The 27,208-nt window shown below is 42.7% G+C and overlaps 1 protein-coding gene across 1 annotated transcript in view; it reads left to right on the top strand.

The window, feature by feature from the left end:
• The first annotated feature begins 523 nt into the window (after positions 1 to 523).
• Positions 524 to 27,208, top strand: part of EDNRA (endothelin receptor type A) — a 48,469-nt gene continuing 21,784 nt past the window's right edge. The window contains exons 1-3 of the mRNA XM_037497531.2: positions 524 to 573; positions 4,287 to 4,769; positions 24,834 to 24,961. Coding sequence (XP_037353428.1) covers positions 4,350 to 4,769; positions 24,834 to 24,961 — 548 coding nt within the window. The 5' untranslated portion in view covers positions 524 to 573; positions 4,287 to 4,349. The remainder of the gene's footprint in view (positions 574 to 4,286; positions 4,770 to 24,833; positions 24,962 to 27,208) is intronic.

Genomic DNA, 27,208 nt, shown 5'->3' with positions numbered 1-27,208 from the left:
CCGCTCCCCGTGCGCACGGGCGCCGACCTGCTGGGAAGGTGAGGCCTTCCCCGGCTCGCAGCCCCGTGGGTCCAGCCCCTCTGCTCCCTGCATGATGCCCCCTCCCTCCTTCATCTCAGGAAGGAAATAGTTAAAAGACAGGCCTTTTAGGGCCGGGAAGGGGGCGGCAGCTCTGTGCTTTATAGCAGCAATTTCCTAGGCGGGCTGGGCGGCTCCTGCTGTTCCGCAGGGGTGTCTGAGCTCTGGGAGCCTTTGGCTGCGAAGGGGCGGCCGGCCGGGAGGCGTGTTCCCCTGCAGGGTTCCCTTCCAGAGCCCTCGCGCGCGCGCACAGTCCTCCCTCCGGGCTGGCGGCGAGGACCGGAGTTGGAGCCGCTCCATCCCAGCCGGCGGCGGGAGGCCGGAGCGCGGGCAGACCCCGGGGAGGAGCGGTGCCCGGCAAGTTTTCCGCGAGCGCAGCGGGACCGTCGCGGCGCCGGAGCCCCGGACACTCGCGCCCTCCGCGCCCCGCGCCCCGCGCCCCCGCCCCTGCGCGCGAGCGGGTCGGGCAGCCGTCGGCGCCCGCCGAGCTCCACGGTGGGTACAACTCGCGGGCCGGGGCGCGGAGGTGGGGACGCCGCTGGTCCCCTCTGTTGGGCGGAGAAGGAGCCCAGGGCCCAGGCTCCCGGCCGCCCTGGGCGCGGGGACCCTCCGTCCGGGGGTTGGCACCCACCTGCCCCGGGGCGCCTGGCGCGGCGCGGGGGGCGCCCTCCTGGGAGGGGTGCGCTCTGGGAATGTTGGGGTTTGGGGACGCTGCTCGAAGGCATCGCTCCGCTCCGCGGCGGGATTTGGATGTTTCGTGGAAGGGTCTGCTTGGGTCTTCCTTTTCCCCCAGGCTGGCAAGAACTTTGTGGGGCGTCACGCCCTTGGGGCCGGCTCCGAAGCCGGCTGAAGTTTGCCCCACAGCCGTGTCTCCCCCCACTCGCCGGCTTCTCCCCGCGCACCCTGGGGCGCCAGGGAAGCCCAGGGCGCTCGGCTTGGGGGACCGATGCGTCCTGGAAGACCCCCAGGGCAGCCAGTTTGGAAGCTGGCCTGGGGAGGTCTGGGCGTTCTGTTCTGCGCTCTCCTTTAAAGGGCACTTGTTGCCTTTCACGTGCAGAAAACAAGGACTGTTTCTAGATAATCAGCGTCTGTTTACACCTTCCTGGGGCCTTCAGACTTGGAGCTGGCTGCGGAGGGGGTGGGGCGGGAGGCCTGTTACAGTCGGGGCTGTCAGGACAGGGTGTTGCTCATTTCTTACCCAGAGAGCAAAACCGACAGAAAACTTGTAAAAAGTTTCCAGGTTTGATTTTTTTTTTTTTTTGCCCTCTTTATGTAGATGCTAAGGCTACAGCTCACACACACACACACACACTTTGCACACACACACACACACACTTTGGTGTAAGTGTTAACTAACTGAGAAACACCTTGGCAATCATTTCATTGAAATGACCTGCTCTAAACTCCTGCCATTTTGGTAAGGTTGGAATTTCCAAATTACTAATTACAGGTGAACTTTGATCCTGAAAGTCTGAGATGTTAAATGGTTCAAGTGTAAGCAAGGCTTTCAGTCCTCTTCTTTAATAATAGCGTTTGAACTCCAGCAAATTCTTAGACCCCCAAGATGAACGCTGAATCTATAAACTCTGTCCTTCAGGTCTTAACCTGAGATGCTTCATTAGAGCTATGACTGATTATGACTGATGATTTGAAATCCGACATGACTGAGATTCATGGAAATGACCTACTGACTCATCCTCAGAGGAACATGCATTTGAGGGGAATATACATTTCATGGGGTGGATTGCATTCTCTCCCCCCTCTAACCCCGCCCCATAATATGGTGTCTGCATGCCTTGGCCAAGTATCTCTTAGCTCTGCAGCTTGATATATGTCTGGAGGGCAGGCGGAGATGCCATCAGAATGATTGCTGGAGTGGGAAGGAAAGTGGTTTTAATGGTAGCTGGCTCACACCTTGATAAGAACCCGCAGCCATGGCCTCCTTGGCTCCCGTTGTAATCAGCTCAGGAAAGCAAACCAGCAGGCTGATGTCCAAACACCAGCTGCACTGCTCCTGAGTGGCGTCATACAATAGCCAGGTCTGTTCACGAAATAGCCCCTTTGCTACTCTCGAGCAAAGGCCACTGCATTCTAGAAAAGATCTTCTCTCTCTTATTTTTAAGAAAACAATTACTGAAGTTTCCATTTCAACTGCGAAACTAACTGGGAGGCGTTAGTGGTTGAACAGCACATGCCGTTGGGGATTTCTCTTCTCCCGTGTCTGCAGTCTGAAGAGGGCAACATGCTTTGTCCTTATAGTACTGGTCTCTGCAGTGGTTTGGAAGTGACGGTATTTTGTAGGTTCATCAATATTTGGCCAGATACTAATGTCAAATTGGGAGAGACAGGAAAAAAATGTAAAGTACTTCTAATTAAGTCTAGGCAGGACTGATGGGCATATAGTATAGACCTAACTTAGAAAAATCAATATTTTCTCATTTAATCAGACTGAGTCAAGTTCTGTAAGCAACATGAAGGAAGCGCCCTCCTGTCCTGCCACATCTCAGCCATGAAACCTGGACCAAGTCACTTAATTTCCCCAAAATTCAGTTTTCACAAGTAAACCAGAACATTAGCCCTGCCTAACTAGAGTGGCAAAGTTCAAGTCAGATAGCAGATACATATGTAATGGATTACTTCCATGTACAATGTAATGACTGTTCAGGTTCCTGGGATGGGCAAAGTAGGTGATATTTACACCTTCTTACACCCCTGATGGAAATTGAGTAAATCTTGTTTCAGCCACACATTGATTCAACTCAAGTTTTAATCATTTCCCAGGATAACTGTCAAAATCTGTAAAAGTGGTTGATACCAAGGATGAACAATCGTTTTCAATCAATGATGTTTTCAATCCCCCTCCCAAGCATGAGCGTGTTCTGTGGCTCAGAGTTCAGGCCAGCAGTTGGGCTAACCTGCCACAGACTCACAGCCCCGCCAGCCTCACCTGCGAGCCTGACAGGCTACTTGACCTTCGGAGCCTGTTTCACTATGTTTATATTTGTATCTGCTTCCCAGGGCCTGGTCTGGACCAGATGACATCGTGCATGAGAAGTGCTTAGCACAGTGACTGGTCATAATAAATGTAGCTCTAGCAGATGTCTGATAGAGAGCAGGGGAAATCCATCCCTTGGAACCAAGCCAAATGGTCTGCCTGGCCTGGGAATGTCCTTCATTCCCATTTTTACTCTTTGGTAAATATTGTGATGACAATTTTTGAGGAATGAAAAGAAAAACCCTCCTTGTCAGAAGGTATAGATTCTATATGTTCATCATCAAGGTTTTCAATTTTTTAAAAAAATGTATCTTTACCAATCGTATAATGTCTAATTAACACTAAGATGTTAAATGTATTGATGGGGTTAACCAGTGTTCTAGGTTTAAATTACAATTTTTTTTAAGATTGATTTATTTATTTATACAAGCACTGGGTACAGTCAGAAGCGCGGGAGGGTGAGAGAATTCACCAGAGCTAGAGCGGGGGGCAGAACAGGCAGAAGGACCGAAGTACACTGCTGAGGGGAGCAGCAGGCGGCAGGAGAGGTCTGCGCGCCATGTGGGACCCTCCTGGCCGGGGAGCAGCCGGGGATCGAACCAGCGCTGCAGAGGCTGCGGGCAGCTTTGCAACCCAGCTCAACCGCTGGGCCACCGGGGAGGCCCTAAATTACCATTTTGTAACACTTGTGTTACTGTTCCCACATTCATAATTTGCTCTGTGTCAAACAGCACACATTCAGGAATACTGAATTGGCAATTACAGAATTTAGTCATTTTGTGCCTTAACACTATATAACTTTTACTCAACATATTATGTCTTTTCTCTTACAATAATAAATAAAATTTTGTGTCTCAACTCAACAGCTTTCATAATTCAGGTTGTTATCATCCTAAGGGTACTAGAGAGAGAGAAACTAATTTTTTTATCCACTGTATACTTATACTAACATTGACATATTGGAATCCATAGCATCATTTAGATGCAAGTTTAACTAAAAATAGAGGTGAGAGGGACAGAGATTAAGATATAACGCATTGTAATGCATCCTTGGTCTTTACTGGTTATGTTCTGCTGGGGACTAACCTGAGAGATGTATCTAGTTGCCAAATATATCCTGCTTAATAACTGAAACAGCAAATCATCACTGACTGCAATCTTATCAGCAACTGGATTTTGCAAGCTAAATTATTTCCCCCCTTTCTTTTTCCAGGTGAAAAAAAGTGAGGGTAATACAACAACACAGTAAGAGACCGTTCCTCAAAGTTGCCTCAAGATGGAAACCTTTTGCCTCAAGGTCTCCTTTTGGGCCGTGCTGGTTGGATGCGTAATCGGAGACAATCCTGAGAGCTACAGCACAAATCTAAGCACTCGCGTGGATGATTTCACCACTTTCCGAGGGACAGAGCTCAGCTTCCTGGCTACCACCCATCGACCCACCAACCTAGCCCTACCCAGCAATGGCTCCATGCACAGCTACTGCCCACAGCAGACTAAGATCACTTTAGCCTTCAAATACATTAACACTGTGATATCTTGTACTATTTTCATCGTGGGAATGGTGGGGAATGCGACTCTGCTCAGGATCATTTACCAGAACAAGTGCATGAGGAATGGCCCCAACGCGCTGATAGCCAGCCTTGCCCTTGGAGACCTCATCTATGTGGTCATCGACCTCCCTATCAATGTATTTAAGGTAGGAAGTAACTGCAGATTTGAACATGTGTTCTGATCCTGCCGTAAGAGGTGCTGTACGCTTTTCTGACCTTGGGAGTTTTAGTCTGTGTTCTCATTAAGAACATTATCTGCTGTCTCAAAACTCAGTGCAGCTTTAAAGTCTTATTATCTGTTCACTATTAGACTTATTTGCTAATGTGTTAGCCAGCTCCTCTCTCAGGGATGACTCTTCAAAGTCATGGCCTTTCAAGCATGAGATTGTCTTGCCAGCGCCGAGCTTACGGGGGCCACTGGGCAATCTTGGAAAGATCATCAGGCTTCTGAGATTCAGTTTCCACCGTGAGACTTATGAGCCCCTAAAGTCCTTAGACTAAATATACCTTTAGTTTTGCTTACTTTTTTTAATATGATGCTGTTGAGAAACGAGATATCCACAGTATGACTTGAAATAAAAAGTGCCTACTAATTGTGACTGTTTGGATTGATGCTTGAAAGCAGAGCAGGCGGGTGTCCCTGTTATCTCAGAGAGAGAGATAACGCCTGGTGGCAACTCTTAACACCCTTTAAAATAGGGTTACAGTTGGGATTAGGGTTAGGGTTAGGGTTTCACATCCTCAGTTTACACTTATGGCTCGCCCACTGTGTGCCCACCCCGAGCGCTAGGGGGCACTACGGATCCAGTTAGTCCTGAGCAGGAGAGAAGCCCACTGTCCCCCTGTCACCCTGATTGCCCCGCCGCAGGGACTATTTAATACCGGAACCAACTAAAACCAAGAGAAATTACATAGTCCATAGTTGGCCTGGTGGCTGTGAGGGGAATTGCTGTAGGAATTCCAATGAACAAAAATTCAAATGAAATGACATGATCTGTGCCAGATGTTGCGGAAGAGAGCACTTTTTTCCAGCCTTGGTTTTTGTTCTATGTGTTAACCATAGAAACAAAACTACTCTGAGCAATAATAATATTCTGAAATGTGAGCTCAAATGGCAAGTGTGGTCATGATAAGTTTTAAGTAGAACAGTAGCCTCTCAGGTCCTAGTAGAGACACTGAATCTGATGAAATGGCACAAGTCCCCCAGGAACACTGGGAATCTGCCACGCGAGATAAAACCAGGGAGAGCTTTGAACATTACAAATAAAAGCATTCCAACATGACTCCCCTGGCCTGCTTGCAAAATTGGGGGAATTAGACAACAAATAATCAAAAAATAAAATCACAGAGCATCCTTTCCCGCAGAACAGTATCAATTCATGTTTTCTTTTTGACTTAAAACAGGGTTCTTAGGACCAAACTCTGAGGCAAAACTGAAAATGTACAATTACCTTTCAATGTTTAGCATATGCTGCAGAACTTTGATTTTTGTTTTTAAAAAGTATTTTCTCTTAATGAAATATTATATGTGCTCAACACTTGACTTTCTCATAACTTCTCTCTTTAATGATAGTCTTGGAAACGTTGACATGACTGCTACTCAAAATTTCACTCTTCAGAAGTCACAGTGTAGGGTGTTAATCATCAATTATTCCTACATGTTCACTGGTTAGCCAACCCGTCACCACTCAGGAGAATAACTACCCATGTCTGGATCAATAATTCCCATTTGACCATGCGCAAAGCAGTTTCTTATCAATATCTACAACTTCTGGGAAAGAAATGGGCTTGCTTATCTCTGAGATGCTACCTACCAACCACCAGGTTAAACTTCATTTCTATTCCATACCAACATTTTCAGTAAGGTCATCTGGAACACCTCCAAATTTGGTAAAAATTCAAATATAACATGGTCTTACAGTCATATAACAACAATTGAGATTAATGCATCCTTATTTGCCATATGGTTCTTCCCTCTTTGGGAAATGAAAACTTCATGTACCTTATGGCCATTCCAAATAATGTGGACAGTTGGAGTGTGGTGTTTTTACATTGCAGGCGTACATTTGTGTAATATTCATTTTTCTAAAACTTATATAATGAGTCATTCAACCGACATTAATTTTAGAAAGGATCCCTTTGGGGCTAAAAAATATATTGTCGTTAGTCATTGCAGACTGCTCCCAGAGGAAAAGGCAAAAGCATTGGAGCAAACCAAGTTTCACAATTTGAGGGGATTTCTGCTTCCTCTCTCTGTCTTCTTCCTAGTTCAGGAGACCATAACATGTTGCTGCTCTCTGACTTCTGCCCAGGACAGTTGAGAGAAGTCCTACAAGAAACATAGGCCCCAGACCCTCATGCTTTTCCTCCCCAGCTGCCTCCTGCTCTGTCTGATGCCTGGAGTCTCGCCTGCCAGGCCTGTGGGTGCCCAGACCATGTCTGGCTCTCAGCCTTGCGGGGACGTGTAGCAACTTTCCATCATGCCTAGGTGCTTACACCAATAATGTGTAGAATAATTGGTAAAATTAGTTTGAAAGGATTGTTGAAAGTAAAAGTAACTGCTGTGCTCTTTAAAGAAAGATGTTTTCAAATCACATGGGTTCTTGTGTTTAACAATTCTATGGATTGTTCGATACTCAGTTCTAAGGTGTCCCCAGTCCAGGAAAGTGGCCTTGCGTCACATCAGAGTCTGCAGTAGTGGAAGTAGACAGTGTGGAGATCGTGCCTTCGGGTCAGACTTGCAGATCAGACTATAGGAGAGGATGGATAAAGTGTTCTCTCTATTCACATTTTAGTCCTTTTAATCTAGCTTTGAAAATAGCACCGAAGGGGGTTCCTAGATGAGTGAGATGTGAAACACAACTGAAAAGCAATGCAGCAAGTGTTGGGCAACTGAGCTGATTCTGGTCGGTTGTCACCTGTGCTACCAGTCCTGTGAGGCTCTGGATGCATGTGGGCATGGGAGGGGGGTGTTATACCGCACCTGGACCGCCATGTTTCCTAAGTGACCTCCGGGTCTTCAGGGTTTCTTCCTTCCACCCCACACTGGACTTTGCTTCTACTTAGTGAGTGTCACTCCTTGCTCATAAACACCCAATAACTGCCATGTTTAGTGCCCAAGGCCCTTCTCACTCTAGCCCCACTTTACCTACATCTTGCCAGTTCCCAACATCATACTCAGTTCTCGTCAGAGTGTCAGCACTACCCTACATAACATCCTGTGCCCGAAATCACATCTCCGAGAACATGGATCTAGCTGCCAAATTGCTGCTGCTGAAGCATTTATAGATCTAAACTGAAAATGAGTTAGGGCTGGAGTTCTGTATGCTGCATAAGAAGAAATAACCAAAAAGTAGACAGGTATTTCTGACCCTGGGTCATGCTCACACACGCATATACTACCTGGGACATATTCACACAGAGACAACGAAGTAGACAGCAGAAGGGATGAAAGGAAGCAAATCAGTGCCAGTTACCTTCTTGGTTTTCAAACACGATGACCTTGCAAATAGCAATGTTAAAGAAAAGCTACTACTAAATTTATCAAAGTCATCTAATTTTTAATTAGAAGAAAATAGGAGAAAGGAATTAGGAGATTCTCAAATATCCTTGCTTATCTCCTAAGCTGATCATGGATTCAACTTTCAAAGAAACCACATTACCACCTCTATGGAAATAATTTAATTATAAAATTACATTATCTGATATCCAGAATCTTTAAGAAATGCAAAAACTTGGGCAAGTAGTTTAATCTGTGTATATATAAAAAAGTTATATTCATTAAAACAATAAAATAATTAAAATATCTGAGTTTAGAGGCAAAAATAACCCCCAATTACTAAATGACAATATAGAAGTATAGACATTAGCAATTATATTCTTTAATGATTGATGAGGTTCTGTTTATTCCTTCATGCTCGGCTCCAAGAAGATGGATTATAATTTGAATAGTGTAGAAGCCCTGGGTGATGTCTTGCTGCTGGGTGGGCCAAGACATGCTGCCTTGTGCACTTCTACCCGGATGTGTACACAGATATGTCCATAAACACACCTTGCTCTCTTAAGTGGAAACAGGAATGTGGGGAAATCCACATAGGAGAGAACTAAAGATGTTTAGAATAGTGTCCATGGGAAGAAGGGCGGTGTTGAGTCCGATGGCTTTTCACAGAAATCTCTGCCATGCACAGCAGGCAATTGATGCCACAGATAATACTTAGGTGAATAATTGAATGATTTATGGGTGTATCTGTGCGCACACACGGATAAGCTGTTATCCTGAAAGCACATGGCGCCATGTCTTGGCTCATCCATGCACAAACATTACTTCTAGGGTTTCCATTATATTCAGAAGTATAATTCTTCTCCCTCTCAACACCACACCAAGGTATGAACATAATCTCATGAATCATTTAGCACATGGGGGAAAGCAGATTTGCAAGAACAAGCTGAACAGTCAGTGAAAGAATCTAGTAACTAAGTGTTGATTACTAATCCAGGGCACTCCAAGCAACCACTTCTTGTTAAAGACAACAATGAAAAATAAACAAACATAATTTCAGTATGAAATTATCAGGACTATTTTGCAATGGAAAGTCAAGACTCCCAATATGTTGTTCTGGCAGAAGATCTGAGCGCTGTGCAAGCCAGAGAAGTTCACCCAGAGCCAGTTATCTCCATATTCACACAGCCTTTGACATCTTATGCAACTGGGGTTCTTCCTGTAGGGACAGCCACACAAAAGTCATTCGCGACATGTCAAGTCACTTAGGGCACTTCTGTCACAGAAATAAATTGCCACAATTTCTAGATGGTATGCAATACAGAAGTAGTTAATAAATATTTATTGATATGGTTTTCTTTGATTAAGGTCTTTGTTGGTGAAATTAACTTCTAATCAGAGTGCCCTGAGACCTTCAAAATATTGTGATGATGAGGACAATGAAGATGATGATGATATTATCTGTCAGGGATTCTTCATTAAAAATGATTTGTCAGGGATTCTTCATTCTTCTTTAAGGACAAAGCACAGGACATTGTGTTGATATTACCCACCAAATTCCATCAAGGGTGTATTTCCCTTTTTACCCATCATCATGCAAATTAATACCAACCTTCTCATGTGATGCAGTAATAGTGCTGAGATCATGAAATTAAGCATAAAGACTGTCCTCCCTGAATGTTAAGAGAGGACATGCTTCCTTGTCCAAGATGGCAACCTCCTGTTGGCACCTGGCTTCCCAGCCAGCTGTTTTATTCTTAAATCTCTCTACCCCGCCTTCTCTCCACTGCATCTCTCTTCACACTCTTCTCTATCTACTCCTGCTTCTGCAGTCTATTTCAGAACCTCAAGATGATCCTTCTACCTGGGATATTCTCCCCTGATGCTTCTTCCGGCTTATCTAACTTTAGTCTTCAGATTTCAGCTTAAACATCAATTCATCTGGCAAATAATCCACGACCCAGTCTGGGTTAGTGCTTTCTCACGACACCATCTATTAACCCTGCAATAGCATTGAACACACACTCTATTGTATTTGCCCATTCAGTGCCTGTCAACCCCACTCGGCCCCAAGTTCCTTGAGGCAAGCTGCCATCTTTCTCATTTATCACTGTGTGCTCCCATGAAATTCCAGCTCTAAAGGTACATTTGTTCTTTGAGTAGAGTGAATGTCTACTTTTTTCTCTGCGTGTCAGAATGTCTCAAGTTCCAAACACCTGAGAGAAAGATTTGCAAAGCAGAACACCTCTAACAAGATTGCGTCCCTTCCCTGTTGCTCTTGTCAAAAGCTCCCTTCCTCTGTCCAGACACTGTGTTGTTGCTCTCTCTCTCTCTCTCTCTCTCTCACACACACACACACACACACACACACACACGCACACACACATGCGCGTGCACGCGCGCACACACACAACCAACTGAATAGTCACTTTCCAGGATTTCTGTGCGATATGCATTCTTTGGGCATCGTTATCACTGTCATTTCGACTGAAATAGTAAATCCACCATTTGGAACATTGAAATGAACTTCAGATCACATGAGATTTTATTGGCTCTTTCAAGAATAGAAAATAGGTTGATTTTCTGGCACTGCTAGGACACGGTGGATTGCAAAAGTTCCTTTTGCTAACCAGCTGATTTAAGAATATATGTACATATAAGATGACAGTGATAAATTTATTACCCACTTTGCTATTTGTTCTGAGGAAGTTGCTGTCTGGAAAGGCTTCAGAGCCCTCTCCAGCTCCCCTTCTGACTTCCGTCTCCTGTGCCTGGGAACCTCATCGCTTTCTCTCATGGCCACGTTAAATAATTGTTCTCATGTGAGGTTACGCAGCTAACCCTCGGTGTTTGGCTCACAGCAGTTATTTTCATTTCAGAGATGGGGGATGGCACCGTCCAGAACTGCAAGACTCTTCCCAGGGCTAAGGAGGGGGACTGAGTTTCTTTCCATTATGATCAGGAAGGTGTTGAGATGGAAAAGCGTCAAGGCTCATGACAGTCCTCCATCTGACAGCTCAGCTCAGGGAAGAGCGTGCTTATTCTAAGTTTAACATAAAATGGATGATACATAGAAGTGTTACTTTTGAGAAAGAGAATTTTTACATTTCATATATATAATATATATTATATATGTGGGGGGGAGAGAGAAAGATTCATTGATTCCAGCATCTGATCAATAAAAACAAATGTTCTAGGCTATTTTGTTTTGAAGTACTTGTTTAGTCTTTATGAGTTGCTAGGATCTGAGTATCACTCCTTTATTATCATACACAGTTTATACAGTTGAAATAAAAAGTGTGTAAACTAAAGTGAATGGGGATGGGGAACCAAGTTTACTCTCTGAAGTTGATTGTAAGGCTAGAGTGGTTAAATAAGGAATGTTCTAGGAAATCCTGTCAAAATAAATTTGGTCTAGTTCCAGAAAGTCTACAACTGCCTTCTGGATCTACCATATCTCCTGGGAGTTAGAATCACTGTTTTCTATAGTAACAAATTTATTTTTAACTAGGTTTAGTTTTTCTTGGAAAAACTTTCCTACCTTAGAAAGTTAATAGCTGAAATTAAATTTCACAATAGAACTAAGCATAAGTATGGATCAGTATTCATTTGTATTATTAGCCTAATTTTTAAATTTGAACATCAACAGTTTTACAAAATCACAACTTTGAAATGCTTATTTCAGTTTATAAGGTTTGAAGTCTCAGTGTTCCTGGGCTGGGGAGCCAAAATCAGGTGTGCCCTCAGAGTATTCATATAAACACTTTCTTAATTTCATAATTTAGTGTTCATAATTTCGTGCTATTTTTGTACAAACTTAGAGATCACTTTTTAGTATTGAAACATCTCTAAGAGTCTGACATCACTTGCTATCACAACTTTGAAGACAACTTACTTGGAGAATAGCATTAATCAGAGGAGATAGTCAAATCATGCTTCTTATAACCCACATGGGGTTCTGCTATTTTAGATCAAATGTTATATTCGAAGGTAATGAGAATGGTGACTGGCTGGCCATTGGGGTTACTCAGTTACATTCGGTTCTTCTCTAAATGCTTTTCACTTTGCATTCAACAAATATTTATTTAGCTCTTACTATAAACTGGAGCTTTGCCCTCCTGGAGCTTACATTCTATAGAACGAGACAATAAGCAAGTTGAAAAGAAGATATATAATATGTAAGTTAAGTACTAAGGAGAGTTGGGGAAGATGAATAGAAAGAAGAGGGAGAAGACACTGATTGTAGAAAAGGTAGCTGAAAAAGGCTTCAAAAGAAGGTGACAGTTAAAAAAAAATACTTAAAAGAGATGAAGGAGCAAGTCATGCTGTCTAAGGGAAGAACACTCTGCCAGTAGAAAGTGCAAGTGCAAATGCCCTGGCAGGAATGTGCCTGGAGGGTGAAAGGAACAGCAGAAAGGTCAAGGCAGTGGAGTGAAAGTGAGAGACGGGTGGTATATGAGGTCACAGGGATATGAGGATAGAGCAGGAGATGGGGGGAGGCAGATAACAAAGGGTCAAATAGTACGGCAGCCATATAACTTATTGTCCAAAGTAGTATACTTTCAAGCATGAAAGGAGACTCTCAATAACAGCATTTGGATAATAGGCGTAACCCAACACTGCCCTGGATAAACCAGAAAACATGGTCGGCCTACCTATAAAAAGCCTTTAGCTTTTTTTCCAGTAGAGGAAGCATCTAGAAGGTTTTGGGCACATGAATGCCATGATCTGGTTTATAATTTTACAGGAGGATTCTCACTACTGTGTTGAGAAGCTCCTCCAAAATCAATGAAGGGAAAATATGCGGTCTTAAATTGTCCATATACCATGTATAACATGAGAATAGTATTATCCCATGCTTAACTGGCATGTACTCCATGCCAGGCTAACTCACTCGAGCTTCACAACAAACCTACAGTGCATTTCTATTGCCTGGATTCTAAAAATGAATAAACTGAGGTACAGTGCTGAAGGGATTTCAGGGTCACACCACTAGCAATCGGGATCCTGTTTGAGCTCAGAGACCAAGTCGTTAGCTAGGCTGCTAAACAGTATCTTTTCCACATACCACCATGTAAGGCAAACTTGAAAGTTACCAAAATGTCATCGCTGGTGCAGAAATATATTTTCAAAGACTGTGTTCAAAGAAGTCATTTCCTTTTCTCTCCCCCATTAAATCCATTGGCTTCTTTAGTTGCTTATTTAAGACACAAGTAACATACTATAAAGGAAAATGTGTATGATACAGAAATTGAGCTCCAGAATATGCTTTCTGTTGCAAATCTTGCAGGCTGCTTTGGAACATCTGGTCCACAGATTTGTGTGTTCTACACTCATTGTCATGTTGGTGAGGCCAAGGCAGAAGGAAGCCAGAAAAATTTTAAAGTAAACCAAAAAGTAAGGTTGAGTCCTTTGATGGAACTCTTGCCGAAACACATACATCTGCTCGGACGCTCAGGGAAACACATTTTACCAAATGGGTATCCCTAGTTATCACTGAAAAGGATGGGAAACTTGTCTGTGAATGTGATACAGAAAAATGAGTGTAAAAGTCTAGCCATGGTTTCGCTATGGGTGAAATATCAGATTTTATTGATAAAATTAAATGGTGCCTTTCTAGACTTTCCTCCCTAGGAGATTACCAGATGCATAGGAACTACAAAGGGGATGTGAAGGCATCAAGACCTTTGAGAACTTTTAGAATGTGAGTCAACTGATATTTCAAAAAGGGGTCACAAATTCTCAATTTATTTATTTATTTACTTATTTGCATAGAACTGGGCTGCAGAGCAGAGGTGCAGGGGTAGAGGTGAGAGAATTCACCAGAGACAGAGTGTGGAACAGAACAGGCAGACTGATGAAATACACTGCTGAGGGGAGCAGCGAGCAAGGCAGGAGAGTTCTGCTGCACCATGTGGGTTAGCTCCTTGGCTGGGGATCAAACTTAGGCCTTGGCAGTGATAGCACTGAGATTTAACCTTTAGACCACCGGGAAGGCCCCCAAATTCTCAATTTTTAAAAACTTGTTTTTTGAAAACAAAGTATACTTTTTGTGAAATGGTTCCATTAAATTCACAACCATTTGAACATGGAACTTCATTAATAGTACTAATTTCATTTTATCTTTTTTAAATTGTATCATTTTGCATTAAGGTAACAATGGTTTAAAACACTGTATATGATGTAGGGATATAAATGGATCATTTTTCTGACACATCTGTGAAATCCTTGTCTAAGCCTAAAATTACACCCAAGAATTCACCTATGCTTCACTCGAAGTTTTATATTTTTAACTCTTATACTTAGATCTATGATCACAATTAATTTCTGTGTAGGGGCCTCCCTGGTGGTGCAAGGGGTTAAGCACCGCACTCTGAAGCAATCCACAGCCTCTGCAGCATGAGTTTGATCCCCGGCCAGTCAGGGAACTACCCACATTGGCACAGCAGACCTCTCCTGTCTCGTCCATTGTTCCCCTCAGCTGTGTGTCTCAGTCAGTCTGCCTGTTCTACTCCCCACTCTGTCTCTGGTGAATCCTCTCAGCCCCTGCATCTCTGGCCTGTATTCCAGCTCTTATATGCATAAATAAATAAATCTTTTAAAAAATAATAATAATTTCTATGTAGGATGTTAAGTAAGCATCTAAGTTCTTTCTTTTTTTTTTTTTTGCATAAGCAAGCATATCCAATTGTTCCAACATCATTTATTAAAAACAACAATATTAAAAATAAACATAATACTTACACTTAATATATCATATATCATATCAGAAGGCTAGAAGTTAAACTAGACTCAAAGCTACTGTTCTTGTCTAGTACAAAAATGTTCTCTTGAGACATTGACAATAAATGCATAACCATAACTGATATATAAAATATTACCAAACTAATTTTCAAAACTTATATTAAAGCCTTAATTTTACATCATTATTTATAATTGAGCTAAACTGGAAGCTTGAAATAGTCACCTACTTTTTTTTCCTACATTTTATATATAGTTAGGATTATATTTACAGAATGATGTTTGCAGGTCACTTGGCAAATTTACTATATATTTTAGCTTTTCCCTGGAAAGTGATAAAATACTGTTCATAGATTTAAGGTAAATAAATAGTCTCAAGCCTTCAAGCTACAGGTTCTGACATTCTTAGTCCTTTGGGGTAGAAAAAAACATAAAGGGCTAACATACTCATTGATGACAAAGATAAAAAAAATATGACAACAAAATGAATCCTATACGGCGACGTGAAGGACTTAAGTTAGGGATAAATGGAGTTAATGATATAAACCAGTTACAGACTAGAATTATGATTTAAAAAAAATACACGTGACGAACTGGCAGAGAATGGAGAGAGTCTATAAATTTGGAGACGTAGTTTTAGTCCACCATTTCTCATTGAGCAGAGGTCAAAGATTTTTAGCAGGACTCGAGCTGGAAGCCAGTATCTCTCACTTCCCCATCAGTGTGTTCCCATTCTCCCCTCTTTGCATCAAATATAACTTTTGGGACTTTAATACACTCTGTCCCATACACAGCATTTCCGAGAAGACAGCAGACTTCTAAAACTTTCGTGCATGAACTATGACAGTGCTGCTTTTCAGCTACTGGAAATTGTGAAATGTTATTTTCTGACGAATTCTGTTATTCAATATTCAAAGTCACCCCAACCTTACCTACTATCACACGCCAGCTTCCACATTAATTGTATTCTCTCTTAGCCCCACCCCCAGACACATATGGCACTGTTTCTCCATGCCGCATGCCACATCGCTGTGGGGTCATTGTTTCCATCCCCACACAGGGTAATTGTGACCACATGACATACCTTACGATGAAGACCTAACTCCACTTCTGATGAGTTTATATATTCAATCATTAAATAAGTTGCATGCTTTCAAACACGCCGTTGGTTTGCCCATTTTGTTCCTTATTGCCAGCTTCTGATAAGCTTTAGGGGACTCCTGCCTAAGTCTATTATGTGGGATCTTTGATTTGTTTTGTTCTGCTTTGGGTTTGCCGGCCTGTCTTGTTTAAATAAGTACTAGCACGTATTACCCCTGAAACTGCTGATTAAAACTAACCATAAAACTTTTTCATTAAGTTCAGAGCCTTCATCGTGTGTCTGGGTCAGAGCAACTATTTTCTGTAATTAACTATCTTTGTCCTTTGTTAGGATAAAATGTAAGACTCCATTCACAGCAGCTGAGTGGAATTTAGTCTCCTTTCAGGAAAAGTCGGGGTTCTTTCTTCCCAGCATAAATCTTCCCTCCTTTAGGAGTTAGATCGTCAAGCACTGGCACATACATTTGACACGAACCTGTGTAATTTCAATACTCAATACGCGGTACCTTTCACTTGTCTGTTTTAGAGACGTTTTATCCTTCTTCATCCAATAGCCTTTGGTTTGATGCCTGCAAAATACAAGGCTCAAGTCCCTGGCGTCAACGCTGGCATCCTCGCAGCAACCAGAGTTATTAAAAAGAGACCTTTTCTTATTCATTGTTAGCCTTTAGGTGACAGAGACTACTGGGAAAAATAACCTCATATCTTGGGTGAGCAATCTGCCCTCCAAGGAAAAAACTTTCGTAGCCCTGGAACTCTGGTTTTAAAAACCAATTTTCCTCCTTTTGTTCCTTCTACTCCACCTGGTTGTTATTAACATCAGATTTAAAAAGTTAAGACCTCAGCAAAATCCGCGACACTGAATGTTCGATGGTGAAGGACATAGTAGCAAGTAGTAGCTACAAGCTCAGGATTTTGCAGAGAAGCAGGGCAGGCGAGGACGGGCCTCAGATGCCGTCATTGGCAGCACATGACCCCCAGGCCCTGCTCGAAGAGCTTTGAGTGCGTGGATTCACCTCGTGCTCACGCCAGCCCTTGGGCATCGGGTCTCTTCTTATGTCCCGTTTTTGCTGAGGAGCACGACCTTGGCCAACTTGTGCCCGAGGACAGAGCAGCTGTCCTCCCATCCTCCCTGCCAGGGTGCCCCAGGCCTCTCCCATTGGGTTCTCAGCAAATATCACTGACAGCGTTTTGGAACTATTATTTATGTTCCGCTTCCAGCTGGTGGTTTCCTGAGAGCGGGGTCTTTGTGCTTGTGCCATCCGCCACCATCATGACCCGCCGTCATGATCTCAGTGGAAAAACAGGACAAAGGGGTGAGAGGAATAAGCATAGGCTGGGCGAGCAGCTCACTTTCCTGGGTTCTTAGTTCTACGGAGCCCTGTCTAGTGGGGCTTCTCCCCTGTCCACAATGCAGGTCCCTCCCCCGTCTGAAAGCACAGTGTTCCTACTTGGTGAGTTATTTTTTCGGTTAGAAAGTACTCACAGATTTTTCCACATACATTCACAGTAACAGTGTCCCCAGATCCCACAAAATAATCTACCAAATTATACCGAATAGAAAGTTCTCCTTTCAGTGAGCAGGGGACATCTGTAATCATCATTATCTTCATTTCTTAGAGGAGGAAGCGGGGAAGCAGCAAGGTCAACCAACATGCCAAGGTCACGCGGTCGGGAACATGTGGAGTTTAGATTCAGTTCCACCCCGAGAGTCGAGCTTCAGGGCCCACGCACTTAACTATGTCAAGTCATTTGCTTTAATTAAAAAGGAGTGTCTCTCTGGTCCCAACCGCCTCCACGTCACCAAGGTCACCCAGTGCCAAAGTCAAGGACATTCACAGCACTCCTGCTCCGCTCTGCATCTGTCTTATACCCCAAATCTGGGGCTACTCAGGAGGCGGTGGAGGGGGGCCTGTTGATGGGGTGGATGGGGTAGATGCCATGGTTTCTGTTTCATTTATTTCTAGGAAAGCTCTGCCTCAATCCTGAAGCAATTAATGCCCGATGGGAGAGCAAACTCCAGCCTCAGTCACGCGAAGTGATTTATTTATTTTATTGAATCTGATTTGAGATTTGCAATAGTCGGGGCTCTTGTTCTCATTCAAGGCCTGTCCTAGACATCAAGGCCTTATAATCATCTCAGTCTGCACGGTAGGGAAGGGTTTTTGTTTACTATTGATTTGACCGTGCTGCAATTTCTCCATCCCAGCCTCTCCCCAGCAAGAAAGAAGAAGAACCCAGAACCCTACTTTTTGAAGACTGGTAGCTGGGTCATTATATCCGATTCCAGTGACACTACAAAAATCATATTGAGGGGAAGAAAATATTTAATACACTTTGAAGCTCCCAGCCGTAACAGAATAGTCTCATAAATCCCTCATTTCTACTCGGGATGGGTGGAGTGAGTGAAGGGGAGAAGAATAATCTCTCTCTCAGCCTCACCACCGGATGGAGTGGAAGGAAAATTAGCACAAAGGAAAATGTGCCACTAGTTTTATTAAGATGCCATGACAATAACCAAAATAATGTCCAAATAATAGCATTGAGCGGCAGTGGCTAGTAACATCTGGAATGACTAAAAAGGGGCAGGTTCGCTTATATTTTCCTTTTTTTTTTTTATTAAGTCATGCATTAACAGGACCTTTCCATTTATGATGACAAACTACAGCAGTTCAAAGTAGCGGCATTTGTGCAGTGTGTACTCTTCATATACATCGCCCCCTTGGGGTCTCCCAAGTGGTCATGCCACATGGCAAGTATGAGAACCACCATTTAATAAATAACAGAAAAGCGACTTATCCAAGGCTACAGAGTTACTATCCAGTAAATCTTGAACTTGAACCTAAGCCCTATGAGTTCACTACCTAATTTGAATTTAAGGAAAGAGCAGCTTCATCTTGCAGTGCCGGCAGCTGGGAGCACAGGCTACAACATGAGGCCAAAGCAGCAAAGCCTGCCTTAATGCAGCCAAGCATATCCTTAGTAAGTGTGATTTGCAAAATGATGCCTATGGTAACCAACTTGACCATAGGCTAATTGATATGAACAGGAGTTGAGTTCCTCCAGCATATTTCCGGTCCCCAAAATATCACCAAACTTCCAAATAAAGACCCAAAGCACTTTTTATATTAAACTATCAGTTTTTTCCATTCATTTTCCAAACCACTTATTCCAGATCAGGGTGGGGGTGGCTGGAGCGGCTCCTGGCAGCTCAGGCGGGTCCCAGCCCGGGCAGGACGCCCTTCCATCCTAGGCTCAGAGCACCCTGCCCACCCTCACTCTCTTGGAGATGCCAGTGACCCCAGGGCACATCTTTGGAAAGTGGTGGAGGAAACTGAAGTCCCAGAGAAAACCCAGCCAGAAATGGGGAGAGCTGCAGGCTCCCCACAGACAGCGGCCCCTCTAGAAACCATTCTTTTTCCCTCTCTTCAATATTATAACAAAAGGATACTTGGCGAACAACATCAGGAGGAGCTGCTGTACCAGTCAGTTCTCATAACTGAACTGCCTCTGTCTGCCAATGCCTTTAGGGACGACAGTGTTGAGGGGTAAGGAATGACCAACCACTATTATTTTTGATTTCTTAAGTTTACATTGGGCACTTTTTCTGCTCCTCCCCCATAGTCTGGCTGTCAGTTTTGGCTTTTGCTGCTCCTACAGGAGTGGTTGTCAGATGTCATCAGAGGCAACATCTGCACATCACCTGAGCTGTGTTAGAAATGCAGATTCACAGGCCCCTCTTCCTTAGTCCCACCAAGTCAGGAACTGTGGGAGTGGGGCCCAGCATTCTGCTATGACCTGCCCTCCAGGGGCTTCTGTGTATGCAAGTGAGAGGACAATAGTGGGGACACTGGGGCTCAGCCTCAGTTGCACATTGGAATCACCCAGGAGCTTTAGAAACTACTGAGGCTTGGGTTTCACCCCCCCCCCCCCCCGAAGATTCAGGTTTCATTGAGCTAGGACAGGGTTTTCAGCCTCAACACCACTGCCATGGGGCCGGCTGACTCCTCACTGCGTGCCTGCCCTGTGCGTTGTGGGAAGGTTAGCAGCATCCCTGGCCTCTACCTCTAGTATCCTCCCTACTAGTTAGTTGTAATAACCAAAAATGCCTCCTGACGTTGCCAGATGCCCCCTGGGCCAGGGGTATGGGTGTGAAGAGAGCAGTAAAATTACCCTGAAATCAGCACATAGTTCAAGGACATACAGCCCAGGCACTGGGAGCTTTTAATGCTTCCTAAATCTTTCCAGTGTACAGACACACTGAGAAGTCCCTCTCTGTGGGGCTCCTACTGATGAACTTTGGATGTAGAATGGACTAAAGAACAATCAAAGCTAAACAACCAGAGAGCATTCAGTGTAAAGTAAAAATAACTCAACCTCCCATGATGAATCAGGCTATTTGCCCAAGAGAAAAGTACCTGAAATATAAAGTCCCTGAGCACCACCTGAAAACAAAAGCACCACTGCATGGCACGAATGAATGTAGAAGGTGTTACTTAATAACAGGTACTCTGAGAAGCGCCTTTAAGCAACGCTGTTATTGACCATAGAGTGTCAGTACACAAACCTACATGGTGTAGTCTACACACTCGTGCCATGTGGTCTAGCCTGTGGAGACCAGCATCACTTATGAGGTCCATCGTTAAGCAATACAAGACTGTGTATGTGTGGCTGCTTTGGATGGTGTTAAATCAACACGATAAAGTAGAATGCATTTTTAAGCCTGTATAAGCCAGGTTTGCCTAAGGATTTATACCACACGAAACACTGATAAGCACCCATTTTTTAGAATGACTAAATCCCAAAGCAGGATGTCCCAAAGCCCCCTAGGCTGGACTAAGGTGAATGTCCTCCATTAAAACGGCACGTGCAAGTGCCCCTTCCCTGCCTGGGTTGTTGCTCTATGGGAGATTCTCTGTGGTCCACCGGAGGAGGTGAGAACTTGGTGCCCACTCAGATCAGAGGATGGGCATCCCCTCTGAGTGCTGCTCGGGGGCTGTCTCATCACAGCCCAAAGTGAGAGGTCTCCAGGAAGGGGCTTGTGGCAGTCCCTCTTCCACCTGGACTCTGCACCTCCACTCCTCACAACTAGCTGGCAGAGGAAGAAGACTAATTATAATAAAGAAAAATCAAAATCAACAACAACTATAAACCAGAGACACACTACATGGGGGCGGGGGAGGGAGAAGAGGAGGGGTCAGGGCCAAAATCAGGGGGGTGGGAATTGTATGAGGAATAGAACCAAAACGAAAATGCATACACTGTGCAAAAATGAAAAATGATGTAAGAATTATATAAAATAAAATATTCAAAAAAAAAGCTAGCTGGCAGGTGCACAGTCTCTTTCAACACAGAGAGGAAATGCTACAGTTGTGAAAATCCAAGCGTAATTTTGTCTCCCCCCAAGTTTCCCTATAGTCATTCCTTGGTCTCTGCAGGGATTGGCTTCAGAACCCATGCCCCCACACCAGAATCCACAATGCTCAAGTCTCTTCTTGTTAGTTCTTCATCCAAGAGTCAAGGTTGGTTGAGCTCATGAATGCAGACTCAGAGGCAGGGAAAAAATGGTGTCGGCAGACCTGTGCATGCCTAATCCGTGTTGTTCAAGGGTCAAGTGGACTTTGGAATATAGATAAACAACTTTTAAATAGAAAGTAAATTATGAGATGAACGTGTTTTCAGGGCATAATTGGGACTAACTTCAAAATATATTGTCCTAACGTGTTGGAAACATTCATTTATTCTACACCCAAAATGCATCAGGTACTGTGAGAAGTCTTTAGAAACTATAAATACTCACAAAAATAAGCTATGACTGCTCCAAGCTGCCAGATTAAGCCTTTGGACTAATTCGACTTATCAGTCTGTCAGCCTAGTTTGGTTTTTCTTTCACTGAATTGAGAAGAGCGTGTTAACATTCACAAGGTCAAGTAGTTCTTCTGCCATGGTCTTAGGTTTAGTCTAAATACTAACTTATCTTTTCCTAACCCAGTCTAAACTGGTTCATTAACATGCCTCTAAAATCAAAACCTTTTAATTAGTCAGTAGAAATACTTCCCAGAAAAGAATTCTAGAAAAAAGATCATAATGGTCTGTAATACCATTACTAATACTAAAAAAAGATCAAATAGCCTTTATTATCTCCATATGTTCCCACTTGTCTTTTTTAAAAGAACACATGCTTTAATGTACATAGGAAGTTTGCTGGAAAAAAAAAAAACACAATTAACAGTGGTTGCCTTTGGGCAAGCAGTTTAGGGACCTTGATTGGAAGGGAAACTCACTTGTATTGTGTTTTTGTACAGCTTAATTTTTAACATTTATATATTGTATTTTTAATTTTAACTGTTAGTAAATAACAGAAAAGATGACTTCCAACAGTCTTTTAGGAGCCTCAAAATGTCTTTTCTAAATAAGAGATGAACTTCTCTCTATGCCTTTTCAATATTTTTGTTCTTTTATGTGTTTTATTGCTAAAACAGAATAGAAAGGAGACTCTGCATGCCAGATGACTCCAACACTGGTTCCATGAAAGGCACTAACATGCAGGTCCCACTTGAGATTGGGAATTAATGATGGCTCTTGGAAAAGGAATGTTTATCCAGAGAGGGAGAAAGCTGACTCTTTTCCAGAGAGGGGGAAAGTTTCCCACTCTCATTCCATGGACTCATGTTAATCACCACCAACTAACCATGAAATTAAACCTCATGCAATCTTTTAGAAATGACTATCTACACACCCTTTCAGAATGAAGCAGGCACAGGTTAAAAAGTCTAAAGTATGATTGTACTGAAAATTTTTCCTTCCATGATATCTTTCCCCTTTGTCTATAATTCCCAGGAAGAATCAGTAGGGGAACACTGAACAAAAACAAAAACCTAATTGTGTCAAAGACAATTCTGTGATCTTGCTTACTGACCACCAATTCCATGATCTCTTTGCCTTCTGCCCTTCCTTTATACCTAACCTACTTTAAGTTCAAGGAAGTTGAAAGTTTAAGGAAGCTTGGAAAAGGAAAAAATATCCAATTGCAGTTGGATGGGTCTGAATTAACACATGCTCAGTTGTTGAGTTTTCTAGATTATTTTTCTCAGCACTTATCATGAGACATCAGTTTTCTTTGTAAAGCAAGAAACATCCTTTTCTCTCGTTTGATTGTGCATTGGGAAATTCATCCCAATGTGAATTTTAGGATCCTGTTTGGGGAATGAACCAACCATAACAGTTCAGCTACTCAATTCAAAGTGCACCACAAACAATTCCTACATGTTTTAATTACATCTCTGTAGTCTTTGTGGAGAAATACAATGCTGGACCAAAGTACTAAACTCTCAATCTATGAAAAGCAGTTTTACGGTTTTCCTTTCTTTATAGGTGGTGATTCATCCCAGAAATTGTGTTTTATGCCTTTGCTTGCATCAAACATTAATAACCAGCAGTCGGCAAGGGTGTAATTATTTGTTAGCTCCATGAGAAAGGTCAGTATTTAAGGCGGCTCTCGGGTACTGAGCCCACCAGTTACCCTTGGACAAAGATTATTTGGAAATTCTGAGAAAACACCAACCAGCATTGGTGGGACTGAAAGGGAGGCCAGAGACAGAATTGGATCAAAGGAAAAGTTCTTTTTAGAAAACACTTCAAAACAAATGAAAGCTTGCTACAAGACTAAGAAGAAGGAATTTCTGAAATCTAAGCCATAAAAAATAGAATTATAGAAGAGTGTGGTTATTACTAAATTCTCAGAATGCTTAGGTTCTGATTTTGTGTCTATGAGCTACAGTCCCCACCCTCCGTCAATAACTCATGCTAATGACCACACTGACCATAAAACTAAACCTCACATAGTCTTTTTAAAATGGTAGACGTTGAAGCTCAGCTTAGAATTACTATGGCAATGGGTACTTTGCAAAGAGCAAAAGACAAGTTTGTCAAATGAGTAGGATAGTGTTTCCTATTAAGTAGAGCAAGTTTAAATTCTGAGTCACTAAGCAAAAACTAGGAAGGAAATCAATACTGTGTTTTACTCTTGGAAAGGCACCATAAATTCAGGAGGGACCGCCTTCCCCCTTTTAGGTAGCTGAGCTTTAAACATTTAAGAAGGAGCTCCAGCACAAGACCTACTGAGCCACATGTCAGCAGTCACTGGGGAGCTGTGTGCAACTTACCACAGCCGCTAGAGGGTGCTCTACACTGGCAGCATGAAATAATAGATTTGCCTGCAAATACTACAAACGGTAACCACATTTTTCAGTACGATAAAGGGAAGTTGGACCCTAAATACACATAAGCCACTTGTATTGCAACTATTGAAGCAGAGTCAGTAAGTAAATTCAGAGGAAAAGGTACATTCAGAGTAGCTCAAGTCAGTGCGTCCTAAGTCACTTCATTTCCCAGTATTCTCCATGGTCTCTCCTTCAGCATTCTGGCTGTTTGTCAGGAGATAATACAATGTTCCAAGGCCACTAGTTGAAAATGACTTGCTTAATTCATGACTTAGTAAACACTGATAAGCAATGGCTGCCCACTTCTCGCTTCAAAATCTAAACATTTGCTGCCTCCTGTTGTGTGATCAAAGGTTCATCTCATTACTTGTCTCATTCTCCATATCTTTCCAGATAAAATATTGCTGAGGCTTTGAAAAAATATATATATTTATATATATGCATATATATAAGCAATTGTTATATCTATATGATGACATATATAATACATATGTGATGATGATGATGGTAATGACAGTACTCTATGGCTACCATGCTAACCTGAAGGCACAGTGACTAATGACGCTGAGAAGCTCAGAGGCATACTTAGACGTGTGCAGGTACCCAAGCAAGCTCCCCATCTCTCACCACTGCGTCTCCTTTTTCAGCTGCTGGCCGGGCGCTGGCCTTTCGAACACAACGACTTCGGCATGTTCCTCTGCAAATTGTTCCCCTTTTTGCAGAAGTCCTCAGTGGGGATCACTGTCCTCAATCTCTGTGCGCTCAGCGTCGACAGGTAACGTGTTTCTTTCCTTTTATTTTTTCGTCTGGTTTAGAAAAGCATTTTTCTCACACACATACAAAAGGAGGGGGAGAGCGAAGACAAGGAGCTCTGAGAGTTGGTGCCTTGGCCAGTTGGTTTTAAGTGGACTAAAATATTAGCAGCCTTGCTCTTCTGTTTAGAATTATCTTACACGCTGGCTAATGATCACCATTTTTGGCTCAGACGATTTGTGTCTAGAACATTTGCCAGTTACAAACACTGGGCATCCCGATGGCAACAAAGGGAGAATGAACATATTAGGTGGAATGAACTTTGGAAAGAGATTCTAGAACATGCAGACACTGTGCTTTCAATGGCAGATGTATTATGGCACTAAAGAAAACACCATTCAGCTACAGTTATAAGGCTGGATTAGCTGAGCTGAGTGGTAAGTGTGCAACATTGTTTGGCTCTTGTCTGTGCTTTTTTGAATGCCTGGAATGTTTCGTGATTTTAAAAGAAATAATCAAGGCACACCTTGATTCAATTCTGAAAGATCCATCAAATGTCTCTAGTCTTTCCAGAAAATTCCTCAAACATGGATGTCAAGACTTTTTTAAAGAAAAGTCCCTTCTGGGAAAAAAATAAATACCAGATGGACTCACTTATATGTGGAATATAGAGAAACCAGGCAAAAGGTCAAGAAAAAGTCAAAACTAGCAGCTGACCATAGAGCTGAGGCATATAGCCAAGGAGGGGCAGGCGTGGGGCAAACCAGAACAGGGATTAACACCAGTGAATATGATGATTGTTCATGGGTGATTTGGGGGGCAGGATAACTATGGGGACTACAATCATGTAAGAAAAATTGTTTTTAATTATTAAAAAAGAAGTCCTTAACTCCATAAACTTCTAGATTTTATTTTCTTCACCTTCTAATTTCCATGCACGAATTATAAAGAATGAAGTTAGGAACTTTCTGATACATTCTTCCTTTAGTCTCTTTTGCATTGACTATAATCTTTTGCACATGCTATTCAATGTGCTTTTTCAATTGACTTTCCTACAATTTAGAAAAGGTTTCCATTTCTTTCTGTTTCATACTCTTGACAATCTTTCAGAATGCTTGAGTCTTGCTTTCTTTTTTTTTAAAGATTTATTTATTAATACAAAACTGGGGTACAGTCAGAGGTGCAGGAGGGTGAGAGAATTTACCAAAGACAGAGCAGGGAGTAGAACAGGCAGACAGACTGAAGACACTGCTGAGGAGAGCAGCGGGACAGGCAGGAGAGGTCTTTAGTGCCATGTGGGTTTCTCCCTGGCTGGCTGGGAATCGAACCTGTGCTGCAGAGGCTGCGGACAGCTTCAAGGTACAGCATTCAACCCACTGCACCACCAGGGAGGCCCAGAGTTGCCCTTTCTTAAAGAACATTTAGTGTTTGCAGCTATTTTGGTATTTATCATTTACAATTAACTTTTAGGACCAAAACTGTTATGCTTAAACATTAGTACTTAAAAATTATAATGGTATCCTTGTTATAAATTTATGGCTATAACAACTGTGAAACAATAAACAAAATGTCTAGTAGTGTTATTAAAAAGAAATTTATTCCCAGAAGTAAAGCACAGAAAACAATTCCACTAGTATTTAAAGTGCAGTGATGCTGTTGGCCAAGCTGCTGTCACTGTAAGGTAAACACAAGGATCAGAATCAGCTTCACCATCTGTCAGCCATTCTTAGGAAATCCTGAGGTCTACATAGGGTTTTTTGCATCCTATCAGATTTTAAGGGCGTGAAATATTTGCACACCATAGGTAGCCACCATATCATTTCCACTTCATTAAATAACAGAGGATGCTAATTGTGATCGCCTTTAGAACTAAGCATCTATAATCTGGATTGTATTCACCAGTGAACTGCCCGCTCTGAACATCCCAAGAACATCGTTCCTCCTTGTACTGTTGTCTAAAAACTGAAGTCTTTAAATTATATCTAGGACATTACTAATGTGTCCATTTTTTCTGCATTTATCAAGATGCATTTTCAGTGACGTAACAATTTTCTCACTAAGATATCCAATTAATGTTTTTATTAAAATATAACTCTAAAATCCATGTGGGGAAGAGATATAATCACAACAATTTAAAAAAGTGTGTCTTAGATGCACACTTTTTCTACATGACATTGTTAAACATTCTAAAGCTGGGCCTCCCCTGGTGGCACAGGCAGTTGAGCACTGCACAATGAGGCTGTCCGCAGCCTCTGCAGCACTGGTTTGA

This window comes from Talpa occidentalis, unplaced genomic scaffold (assembly GCF_014898055.3).
Source record: "Talpa occidentalis isolate TD23 unplaced genomic scaffold, MPIMG_talOcc4v2.1 talOcc4.8, whole genome shotgun sequence".
NCBI classification, from domain to species: domain Eukaryota; kingdom Metazoa; phylum Chordata; class Mammalia; order Eulipotyphla; family Talpidae; genus Talpa; species Talpa occidentalis.
This window is presented reverse-complemented; position numbering and strand designations above follow the sequence as displayed.